This window comes from Chiloscyllium punctatum, chromosome 14 (genome assembly GCF_047496795.1).
Source record: "Chiloscyllium punctatum isolate Juve2018m chromosome 14, sChiPun1.3, whole genome shotgun sequence".
Lineage (NCBI taxonomy): Eukaryota > Metazoa > Chordata > Chondrichthyes > Orectolobiformes > Hemiscylliidae > Chiloscyllium > Chiloscyllium punctatum.
The window spans coordinates 16,789,171-16,801,454 of record NC_092752.1 but is presented as its reverse complement, the minus strand read 5'-3'; the positions used below and the strand labels follow the sequence as shown (position 1 = coordinate 16,801,454).

At 42.1% G+C, this 12,284-nt stretch overlaps 1 protein-coding gene across 7 annotated transcripts in view; it reads right to left on the bottom strand.

The window, feature by feature from the left end:
• The window catches only part of gpat3 (glycerol-3-phosphate acyltransferase 3), a 50,656-nt gene that overhangs the window by 17,258 nt on the left and 21,114 nt on the right, over window positions 1–12,284 (bottom strand). For all 7 annotated transcript variants that reach the window (XM_072583978.1, XM_072583981.1, XM_072583979.1 and 4 more), the window contains one exon: window positions 328–421. In XM_072583978.1, the coding sequence (XP_072440079.1) occupies window positions 328–421 (94 nt within the window). The remainder of the gene's footprint in view (window positions 1–327; window positions 422–12,284) is intronic.

Below are 12,284 nucleotides of genomic sequence, written 5' to 3'. Positions count from 1 at the left end.
TAGCTTTGATTTCCTTCATTAACAGCTAAGAGAGAAAAGACTGGATAATAGTGATGGGAGAAGAGTGAGAGAAGTGGGTAGGAAAGGGGAGGAAGAGATGCAAATGGATACAAGAAACAGAGTAGAGAGGATCATACAGGAACAGAGATGCAACAGAGAAATGGGAACAAATCAATCTCCGTGAAAGGATAAGTTGTCTAAGTAGCCTACAGCCGGGAATTCAAATATTTCAAACACTCATACATTGGTGTGAAGCTTCTTAATATGCATATTTCTTGCTGTTTTTGTATAGAAATAGACAAGTTACAGGAGCATCATCCCTCTCACCATTGCGTAGCCTCCATCATTGGCTAATATGACGACATCAATTGGTGACGTGTGGTTGGCTACACAAATGCCTCCTCTCTTGGGTTTGTTTTCCCTGCAATTACAAAGCATTACTCAAAAGGTTGCCCAATATCAGAGTTGACAATCCCTTAAACCTTCAATATCTTAATTTATTCTACATCAAGGTGAAAGGTGCCCATACCCTAGATTAACCAAAACACAAAAAAAAACTGTTAGCACTTGTGATTCTGACCAAGTCTAGACTATGACAACCTTTGGAGACCATCTCCAACCAGATGGATCAGAGTTGGCCACAGCCAGACTGAAACTGCCTTTCGTACTGCAATCCAATTCTTTTCTCATGAAGGGTGGTAAACAACCTGCCAGCTGTTTACCATCCAGGAAGAGAGTGGCACCAAGAAATAGTTAGTGCAAATAAGCACACACCTGCAGTGTTCATGCATACCCTCATTATCATTTACACAGCATGTACACTACTGAAACAAGTCACCAAGACCAACCAGCTCGTGTTGACATTTATGCCCCACTCAAATCCACACCCATCTTTGCTATCTAACTCAATCAGCAAATCCCTCTACCCCCTTCTCCTAGTTATGCTTATCTAACTTTCCCTTAAATGTACCTGTACATCTGTGATGCTGGGAATCTCTAGAGGAGGCCAAGATGGATTATTCACTCAGCATATCTGACCAAAAACTGTTGCAAATGTTTTTGCACTGCCTTTTATTAAGGATGGAGATATTTGTGGAGCTTCCTCCTTCAATGAGTTGTCCATCACCATTCATAGCTAGATGTAGCAGGACGGCAGTGTTGGATTCTGATCCGTTGATCCATGGAGTTGCTCAGCTCTATAATGTGCTGCATTGGCATGCAAGTAGTCCTGTGTTGTAGGTTCACCAGTTTAACATCTCATTTTTAGGTATGCCTGGTGCTGCTCCTGGCATGCCCCCCTGCACGCTTTATTGAGCCAGGGCTGATAATGGTAGAGTTGGGGACATGCTGGGCTATGAGATTACAGATGATGCTACATTACAATTCTGTTGCTAATGGCCCAAAGCCCCTCATCATTCCCAGTCTTGAATGGATAGATCTGTTTGAAAAGCTATTCAATTTATTGTTATTGTGTTGTATGGCAGCACTAAAGGATATCCTCAATGTGAAGACAGGACTTTGTCTGTTGCTTGACTAGTCAAAGACAGCTCTCCCAATTTTGTCACTAGTTCCTCCAATAAGGAGGGCTTGGCAGGTTGGAGTTTGCCATTCTTGCTTCCAGTACTTGATCAATGTCAGGTGGTCCATCTGGTCTCATTCCTTTTCTGAAATGTATTCGTGATTCTAGGCCACTGAAGAGGGCATAAGAGTTAATTACATTACTGTGGGTGTAGAGTCACATGTCAACTGGACCAGCTTAATGATGGTCAATTTCCTTCCATCTAGGACATTATTGAACTAGATTAATTTTTATGAGAATGGTCATCAATAGACTACAATTCCAGATTTAGTCAAAGGTATATTTCACTAACAGCCAAGGTGGGATTTTAATCCATTCTCCAGAACATTACTTTGATTTCTGGATTACTAGTCCAACGGCTATAATATTCTATTGCCTCCCATCTGTTCCAAGTTACAAAGTGAATCTAACTAAACCATGAGTCTTAAACAATGGGGCGTAGCATTAACTCAGAGCTGATTTCAGAACAGCTGCAGCCAGATACTTACGAATATACAGACTGTTGTCCAAACTGAGCAATGGAGGAAAAACCTTGAAACATTTTAAGAAGCTGCTGGATGTTATCATGGGGGAAGATGCGTTGGTATGACTAATCGGTCAAATTACACGAATGAGCAGAGATCAGGAAAGTGTTTCTCTCCAGTCCTTGCTTATCTGGTGGCCAGAGCTCGCAAAAAAAATAACAAGATCATGCCAAAAAAAAGGCACAAAATGGCTTGTTCAGTAACCATAGCCATTCTGCACTCCAATTGTCACTGTCCTATTTCTTTTGAGGCAATGTGATGCTGTATGAATACAGACATGCCACAGACAGAAGCAATACTCTAAATACAGACTTGATACTAAGAACAGACATGCTCGCCATGTGCAGCGTACTGTATACCAAGTTCAATTCAACTATTTCCTATCTCTTTTCCAGTCAAATTGGGAGTTTGGGCAAATCGGCTCAAGTGGAAAAGCCGGTCATAATTTGGATGAAATTTTGACCTTCAAAGATCCACCAACTCTTCAAAATAATTAAAATGGAAAATGAAGGCTAGAGAAAGCCCACACATTTCAGAATGTACAGCACTTGCTTCAGAGCAGGTTTAAACTGTTTAATCAGGATAGAATAAAATGGGCAGTTGTTTCTTGTGTGATTAAATCAAAGAAAAGCTCACTGGGAATTCAGTGGAATGTATAGGAAAACAGAGAAACTATTCAGAATCTGTTAAGTTGAAGTAAGCCGATCTAAAGCCAAGCCAACTGACAATGGAGCAAGACACATGCACACTAAAGCAAGGGAATGAAGGGGGGGGGTGGTGCAGGGAAAGAGGTTGGAGGGGGAGGGCAAAGAAGGGGGAAGAAAGGGGTGGGGAGAGACATAGAGAGAGGCACACACACAGTGCAACTTGCACAAAGAGCCCCATCTTTGGATGTTTAACAATGCAACTAAGTCATATTCCCTTAAACCAATTTGTTGGTACTTGTATTATTAGAATTTGGGCAGTTGGCAATTTCTGTTCCAATTCCACTTTCAGCTCCCTTTACTTAAAAAAATGCATTTCTTTTGAAGTCCATTCAATATTTATAGCAGCAGTTAGATTGGTTTCTTTACAGTCAGGCAGAGAGAATACAAGAAGAAATTATAGAGAAATGAAACTCGGTTCAGACCCTGCACACGAGAATGAATAGATATCAGGAAGGAAATAGGTTAAAAACACAAATAAATGTTTCAATCAGCTCATTTCCCAAAAGCAAATCAGCTATCATGGGGGAAAAAAAAGCTTTCTAAACTTTAAAGAAAAATGGTTTTGCAGTCTAAAATAGTACGAGGTTAACATTATCATTTTCTATTAGTGTTATTACCGCTGCCCAGCCCTGATGCATCAAAAGTAGGGTGACCAGATCTACAGAAGTGAACAGAGTTAAAAATCACACAACATCAGGTTATAGTCCAACAGGTTTAATTGGAAGCACACTAGCTTTCGGAGCGACACTCCTTCATCAGGTGATAGTGGAGGGCTCAATCCTAACACACAGAATTTATAGCAAACATTTACAGTGTGATGTAACTGAAATTATACATTGAAAAATTGATTGTCTGTTAAGCCTTTCATCTGTTAGAATACAGTGATAGTTTCACTTCTTTCATGTGTAATTTTTTTTTATAAAAAAAGGTTGCATTCTCGGGTTAACTGTTAACAATGGGTGATAGCCAGACAATATGTTGAAGGTGTTGGCCCAGTGTTCTCTGTCTATGCCATGATGTTTAGATTGATTCTAATCTAAAAAGTGAAATAACGGAGTTTTACATAAATTCATGCAGTTTTTGAGCTCAGAGTTCTACATGAATGCATGCAGTGTTTGAGCAAAGTACAATGTAACCCTGCAAGTACAAATTCACCCCATAAAATATGTGTGTGCATGTGGGTCTTTGTCTGGATGTGTGTGTCTGTCTGTCTGGGGTGGGGGTTGTAAGTGTGAGAAAGTGTATGTGTGCGTGTAGTGAGTGCAGAGTGTCTTAAATCTGTGAGGGGGTGCATGTGAGAGTGTTGGAATGTGTATGTCTGTAAGGGTGTGTGTGGGTGTCTGTGTGCGCATCTGTGTGTGTATGTGTGTAGGAGTATCTGTGTGTGTGTATAGTGCAATGGTGGTCACCTGTAATGTGACATAAACCCAATGTCCCGAACTTAACTATCAGCCTCTGCTCAGCCACTTTTCTCTGCTGCCTGTCCCGAAGTCCACCTTGGAGGATGGTCAACCGAAGGTCCGAGGCTGAATGTCCTGGACCACTGAAGTGTTCCCCAACTGGGAGGGAACCCTCCTGTCTATTGATTGTTGTGCGGTGCCCATTCATCCGTTGTCGTAGCCTTTGCTCGGTTTCCCCAATGTACCATGCCTCCGGGCATCCTTGCCTGCAACGTATAAGATAGACAACGCTGGCTGAGTCACATGAGTACCTGCCATGTACAAGGTGGGAGGTGTCCCCACGCATAATGGTGGTATCTATGTCCACACACTGACAAGTCTTGCAGCGCCTACCGTGACAGGGTTGTATGGAGTTGTCCTGACAGCCGGGCAGCTTGCTACGAACAACGATCTGATTGAGGTTTGGCAGTTGTTTAAAGGCAAGTAGTGGAGGTGTGGGGAAGGTCTTGGTGAGGTGTTCATCCTCATTGATAATGTGTTGCAGGTCACGAAGAACATGGCATAATTTTTCAGCTCCTGGGAAATACTGAACAACGAAAGGTACCCTGTCAGTTGCAGCATGTGTCTGTCTCCTGAGGAGGTCATTACGGTTCCTTGCTGTGGCACGTTGGAACTGGAGGTCGATGAGTTGAACATTGTGCCCGATTCTTGTGAGGGCATCCTTGAGTTCTTCCAGGTGTCCGTCACATTCCTCCTCATCTGAGCAGATCCGGTGTATGCGTAGGGCTTGTCCATCGGGAATGGCTGTTTTAATATGTTTTGGGCGGAAGCTGGAGAAGTATAGCATTGTGAGGTCGTCTGTGGGTTTTCGGTAGAGTGTGGTGCTGAGGTGTCCATCTTGATGGAGACGCAGGTGTCCAAGAATGAGACAGACAGTCGAGAGTAGCCCATGGTGAGTTTGATGGTGGGATGAAACTTGTTAATGTCACTGTGTAGTTTTATCAGTGACTCCTCACCATGGGTCCAGAGGAAGATAATGTCGTCAATGTACCTGGTGTATAATGTTGGTTGGAGATCCTGCATAGAGAAGAAGTCTTGTTCGAACCTGTGCATAAAAATGTTGGCATATTGGGGTGCAAATTTGGTCCCCATGGCTGTTCCGTGTGTCTGGATGAAGAACTGGTTGTCAAAGGTGAAGACATTGTGATCAAGGATAAAGCGGATGAGTTGTAGGATGGTGTTTGGAGATTGGCTGTTGTTGGGGTTGAGTACTGAGGCTGTTGCCACGATGCCATCCTTGTGGGGGATGCTGGTGTAGAGTGTGGAAACGTCCATTGTGACAAGGAATGTTCCTGGTTCGACTGGTCCATGGGTGCTGAGTTTCTGTAAGAAATACGTAATGTCGCGACAGAAGCTAGAGATCCCCTGTACAATAGGTTTCAAGATGCCTTCCACATAGCCAGAGAGATTCTCACATAGGGTCCCATTGCCTGACACGATGGGACGTCCCGGTGTGTTGGCTTTGTGTACCTTTGGAAGGCAGTAGACGTCGCCTACACGAGAAGTACATGGGATGAGGGCGCATAAGGAACTCTAAAGGACTTGATCCAAAGTTCTGATCAGTGTGTTTAATTCTCGGGTGTGTTCGTTGGTCGGATCAGCTGGTAGTTGCCTGTAGTGTTCCTGGTTGTTCAGTTGTCGGTACACTTCCTTGCAGTAATCTGTTCTATTCTGAATGACAATGGCTCCTCCTTTATCTGCTGGTTTGATGACAATGTTGTGATTGGTGTTGAGAGCCTGGATGGCATTGCATTGTGAATGGGTGATGTTTTGCTCTACCTTGTGGGTACGGCTGATGAATCTGGCATTTATATATTTCCTGACGGTTTGAGCATACATGTCAAGCCCAGGGCAGCAGCCCTCCGATGGGGTCCAAGTTGACACCTTCTTTGATCGCTCCTCTACAGATCCCCGTGATAACTGTTCCAGTTCATCAGTGGGCTCGTTGGGATCACTGCCAGCACTTGAAAGAATTCCCAGAGTCTCATTCGTCTGATGAACTCCTCCATGCTGCCAGAACCAACGGGTCCATTTTGGTGGTGGGGCAGAAGTTGAGACCCCCTACTCAGGACTTCAATCTCTTCCGGTTGAAGGGTGTGGTCCGGTAAGTTGATAATACACTTCCCCGCCGTGATAATGTTGTCTACTGTGGCTCCAGGGTGGGCTTTGCTATTAGTGGTGAGAATGCCAATCCTCCAAGGTGGACTTCGGGACAGGCAGCAGAGAAAAGTGGCCGAGCAGAGGCTGATAGCTAAGTTCAGTAGCCATAGGGAGGGCCTCAACCGGGACATTGGGTTCATGTCACATTACAGGTGACCACCATTGCACTATACACACACACAGATACTCCTATTCACACACACACACACACGAATGCACCCCCTCACAGACTTAAGACACTCTGCACTCACTACACACATACACTTTCTCACACTCACAACCCCCAACCCAGACAGACAGACAGACAGACACACACACACACACAGACAAAGACCCACATGCACACATATATTTTGTGGGGTGAATTTGTACTTTCAGAGTTACATTGTACTTTGCTCAAAAACTGCATACATTCATGTAGAACTCTGAGCTCAAAAACTGCATGAATTTATGTAAAACTCCGTTATCTCACATTTTAGATTAGAATCAATCTAAACATCATGCCAGAGACAGAGAACACAGGGGGCCAACTCCTTCAACATATTGTCTAGCTATCACCCATTGTTAACAGCTTACCCGAGAATGCAACTTTTTAAAAAAAAAGGGTTTTGTGATTTACACATGAAAGAAGCGAAACTATCACTGTATTCTAACAGATGGAAGGCTTAACAGTCAATCAATTTTTCAATGTATAATTTCAGTTACATCACACTGTAAATTTTTGCTATAAATTCTGTGTTAGGATTGAGCCCTCCACTATCACCTGATGAAGGAGCGTCACTCCGAAAGCTAGTGTGCTTCCAATTAAACCCATTGGACTATTTTAACTTTGTCTACCCCAGTCCAACACTGGCATCTCCATACACAGAAGTGAAAATCGTGATACCCTGAACTAATTAATTTTTCCTAACACACATACAAATTTCTCCTTTCAGCTCCTCAGGAACAGCACTTCCTCCCTTTGAACCCTTGTACAAACTGAAACAAGTCCAGTATTCCATAAACTGGTGCCCTTCCTTCTCTTTTCAAACTTGATTCCCTGATATGTCTTGCAGATAATCTGGCCAATCAGGCACGGACTCCCTGCCACATATTTTTGCCCCACCTTACAAGTGCTCTACAAGTTACCCAGAAATGCAATGTTGTGGTGTGGGGCAAAACGACAGATCAAGCTTGCAAGCAGAATGCTAAATTCAGTTCAAACTCATTCCAGTCTGTAGAATAACAGGAAATCTGAACCAAAGGACATTTGAACCATTTTGGGCACAGTTGTCAGGACACAATGAGGTGCAAACATAACTCTGGAGTGTTTTGGCAAAACAAGGATGTTTGATCAACCCAGTCTAAAACTATCCTGTTATATATTTGCCCACTCACAGGTATTATATACTGGCATGGACCCAATGGGCCGGCATCTGCCGTCCTTGTTTTTACCTCGATGGGCCAAATGGTCTATTCACATGCTATAGACCATTATGACTCTTTTTCACAGGTATGTTTCACCCACAATTATGTAAAGACAGACCAGGAGGTCACCATGCTAAAAACGTAAAGCTACACTAACGACAAGTTCATGATTCTGTTTATTAATTGGCAGTGAAGTTAAGTGTCACATTGTGTTCTTTTGAAAGTGATTTTTCTCAATGTTTGAACCCTGAGATTGTCTGGAGCCTGGTAATGATGGGGGACTGGAAAAGAAGCAAAAGATTTAAGAACAAATTTCAAAATTAGAAAATGGTAGGCAAGGTAGATCACTCAAGATGAAAAGTAGTAGTTAAAAATGTGAACAAGTCAAAAAGGGGATGGAATTGAAATGAAAAAATAAGTTAAACGTAAAGTAAAGTCACCATTGTCCTAGAAAACTGTTCTCTCGTGAAAAAGAAATGACTGATGGTGGTTTAACTTAAGGAGACTCACCGCAACTCAAGCAAAGGGAAAGGTTGAGGAGCACAGGCCTTCTTGGTAACCTCAGGCAGCTTGGAATTTGAACCCATGCTGCTGATGTTATACTACATCACAAACCAGCCATCCAGCCAACTGAGCTAACCGAATTCCAAAAAAAGCCCAAGGGAATAAGAGCTCAAAAATGGACTGGAAAGTGGCCACATAAATGCAAATCTATCTTTTTAATATTCACAATTACTTCACTGGTCTTGCATGAGCTGAAAATCATTGTTGCTTATTTCTTTGAACTTGCAGAGCTAATCTCCCCCACTGAAATTTACTAGATCACCTTCCACACATGTCTACAATGAGTTTTGAAAGAGTTAAGTTATAATACCTAATATAATCCAAAATAGGCAACTATAATGGGAAAAAAAAAGGCACATAAGATAAAATACCTGCACTGTGCTGAGAGATATACTTGGAATAAATTATATTCTGTAATTAGAAAGTAATGTGTGTTTCATTAATTCGAACAGCGTAGAGAGAAAAAAAAATTCACCCTACCTCATTCCAGCATGAAGCCAGCCTTTCTCTACCTCAATACTTCTCTCATGTCTATAGGTCTACACAACTGAGTGAGGGCACATTCACTCTGTCTGCCTGAACCCTTCTACAGTTCTGCTGCTGAAACCCTCATTCAAGCATTTTTTGCCTCTAGCCCCAACCACACCAATGCTTTCCATTTTGCATCCTTCATGCATATCCAAACCCTGCTAACCATATCCTCATATGCACCAAGTCCCATTCACCCACCACTCCTGATTAAGTAAAACTTAAAATTTTAAAGTTCTCAACTTTCTTGTCAAATCCTTCCCTAGTCACACCTCGTTCCATCCCCATGGCTTTCTATACACTTCTCCAAATTTGGTCTCTTGCCCCACATTTAATCTTTAATCCAAAACTGGTACAAATGCCTTTGATTACCTCAGCACCAAGCTCTGAAATTCCCTCCCTTGATTTCCATCTCCCTATCTCTCACTTTCCTTTAAGACCTTCCTTCACACCTCTCTTTTTGACCAAAGTTTTGGTCACTGGCTCTAATATCTGCTTAGATGGTACAGCACTAATCTCCAGTGAAGAACTTTAAGACATTTTATTCTTGTGATCCCAAGATTCATTTGAACTGTTTAAAACCCGGAGGAGAATCAAGGCCAGATAAGAATCAAAGCGTCCACAATTGCTAATAGTACCATGCTGTGTAATCTGAATAAACTCACACTATATACTGAAATACAAGAGCTTTATTGTAGTAAAAACAATGACTGCAGATGCTGGAAACCAGATTCTGGATTAGTGGTGCTGGAAAAGCACAGCAATTCAGGCAGCATCCGAGGAGCAGGAAAATCGTGTTTCGGGCAAAAGCCCTTCATCAGGAATACAGGCAGAGTGCCTGAAGGTGGAGAGATAAATGGGAGGAGGGTGGGGAGAAAGTAGCAGAGTACAATAGGTGAGTGGGGGTGGGGATGAAGGTGATATGTCAGGGAGGAGGGTGGGGGAAGGTAGCAAAGAGTACAATGGGTGGATGGGGGTGGGATGAAGGTGATAGGTCAGAGAGGAGGGTGGAGTGGATAGGTGGAAAAGATAGGCCAGTAGGACAAGTCATGGGGACAGGGCTGAAGCAAATGTGGCTGTGGTAGCAAGTCTGTTTCAGGACATGCAATGAAACATTGCTAGTTAACCTGAGGCTCCATCAAATTAAATAGCAGAGTGTTCAAATTCAAAGGACAGAAGAGCAATAAAATATTCTTCATTAAAAGTAAAGATTATATGTTCAATAGAGTTGGCTGGAGGCAGTGGTGTAGCGGTAATTTCACTGGGAAAGTAGTCCAAAGCCCCAGGTTAATGCTCTGGCGACATGGGTTTGAATCCCACCATGGCAGAGGGTGGAAGTTGAATTCAATTGGAATCCCTACAGTGTGGGAAGAGGCCATTCAGACCATCAAGTCCTAACCAACCCTCCAAAGAGCATGCCAAGTAGACGCACACCCCACGACCCTGTCCCTCGAACCCTGCATTTCCAAAGGTGAATTCACCCAGCCTGCACAACTTTGGACTGTGGGAGGAAACCGGACCACCTAGAGGAAACCCATGTAGACACTGGGAGAATGTGCAAACACCACACAGACAGTCACCCAAGGGTGAGAAGCAGCAGTGCTCACTAATGAGCCACTGTGTCGCAATTTTAAAAAAATTGGAATAAAAGAAAATGCTAGTGTAATGGCAACCATGGAACCACTGCCATTTGTCATTAAACACACATGGCTCACTAATGTCTTTTAAGGAAAGAAATCTGCCATCCTTACTTGGTTTGACCTACATGTGACTCCAGACCCATCATAATGTTGATTTTTCACTGCCTTCTGGGCAAGTAGAAATGGGCAATAAATGCTGGCCTAGCCAGCAACACCAACATCTTTTCATTAAGAAGTTAACAAAAAACATCAGCATGTATTAATCGCGTTATTATATTCCTAAATTCAAATTGCAATGTTTGTAATTTTTTTATGGAGATCAGAACTGTTCACTATATTGCAAGAATAATCTAAGAACTGCTCCATAGGAACAGGAATAGGCCATTCTGCCCTTCGAACCTATTCCACCATTAAATGACATCACGGCTGATGTTTGGCTTAACTCCATATACCTTCGCTTAATAAAAGTTTATCTATCTTGGATTTAAACTTAACAACTGAGCTAGTTTAACATCTCTGCTTTTCAATTTGGCTCCTCTAGAAATAAGCATAAATGTATGTTTACTTCTTTAAAGGCTTTATAAATCTGTGTCACTAGTTTTTATAATCTGTGTATTGATATCATTGGAGCCTTGTGTTCTGCTCCTGTACCTACTAAGGAACTTAGTTTCTTAAGAGCATGTAAAGTCTTTGTACTTTCTACCATAGTGAACCTCACATGTACCTGTACATGTACATGCACATGCACATGCACATAACTGGTAACAGTATATTCACTTTCCAGATGCTCATTCTGGGAGTGCTGTCTCGGAGTGAACTTCAAACGATCACTGTCAGTTCATTACAACATCACCATCTCCAGTTATCCCACTTTGCAATTCAACACAATTTCATTCTTAACTGTTGTTTAACAACTGAATCTAACACACATTTATGAATATCGTGCTCTAAGTCACACATCACTGCTCGTGATCTGAACATTTCTATCCTTCAACATGGAACAATTCCTAATGGTTAAAGTGTAAAATTGGAAATCCCACTTTAGTGCTCACTGAATTTTCTGGTAAAACTGTCTGCACATTTTAGATCAATGTAACAATCAAGTACTCGCACATCTGATATTTCATTACATTGGATTAAAGGAAACTATCTCCTATAGTATAGCAGAAACCCAAATCATCCTCTCCTATGACAAAAAAGCAAAAAGACTTGCATTTATGTCGCACTTTTCATAACCACTTGGGCTTTTTGCAATGTGCTTCAAAGCCAGTAAAGTGTTGCAATATTGGGAAAAATTGTTTTCCAATTTGTTATTCATTGGAATTTGCTGGGTGTGCAATGTGTTAATGACCAGAGAAGCTGTGTTTTTATAATGTTAATTGAGGGATAAATATCAGAATACCAGGAAAAACTCACCTACTCTTTTTCAAAGTCGTATGGTGAAATTTTAGATCGATCTCAACAGATAAATGTTTTGAATTAGGTGTGTTTTAGAGCTCTGGTGTTATGCCCCTCAGGGACTCAAATGGCCAAAGTCACGTCACATGAGTCCACTATGCTACTGGAGGGAAACCATTCTTACACATGTGAATGGCAGGTCCCAAAGGTTAAAATAACTGCAAATGAAAAAAAAATGCCAAAGTACTGCAGATGCTCGAAATCACAAACACAAATAGAAACCGCTGAAAAACTCAGCAGGCCTGACAGCATCTGTG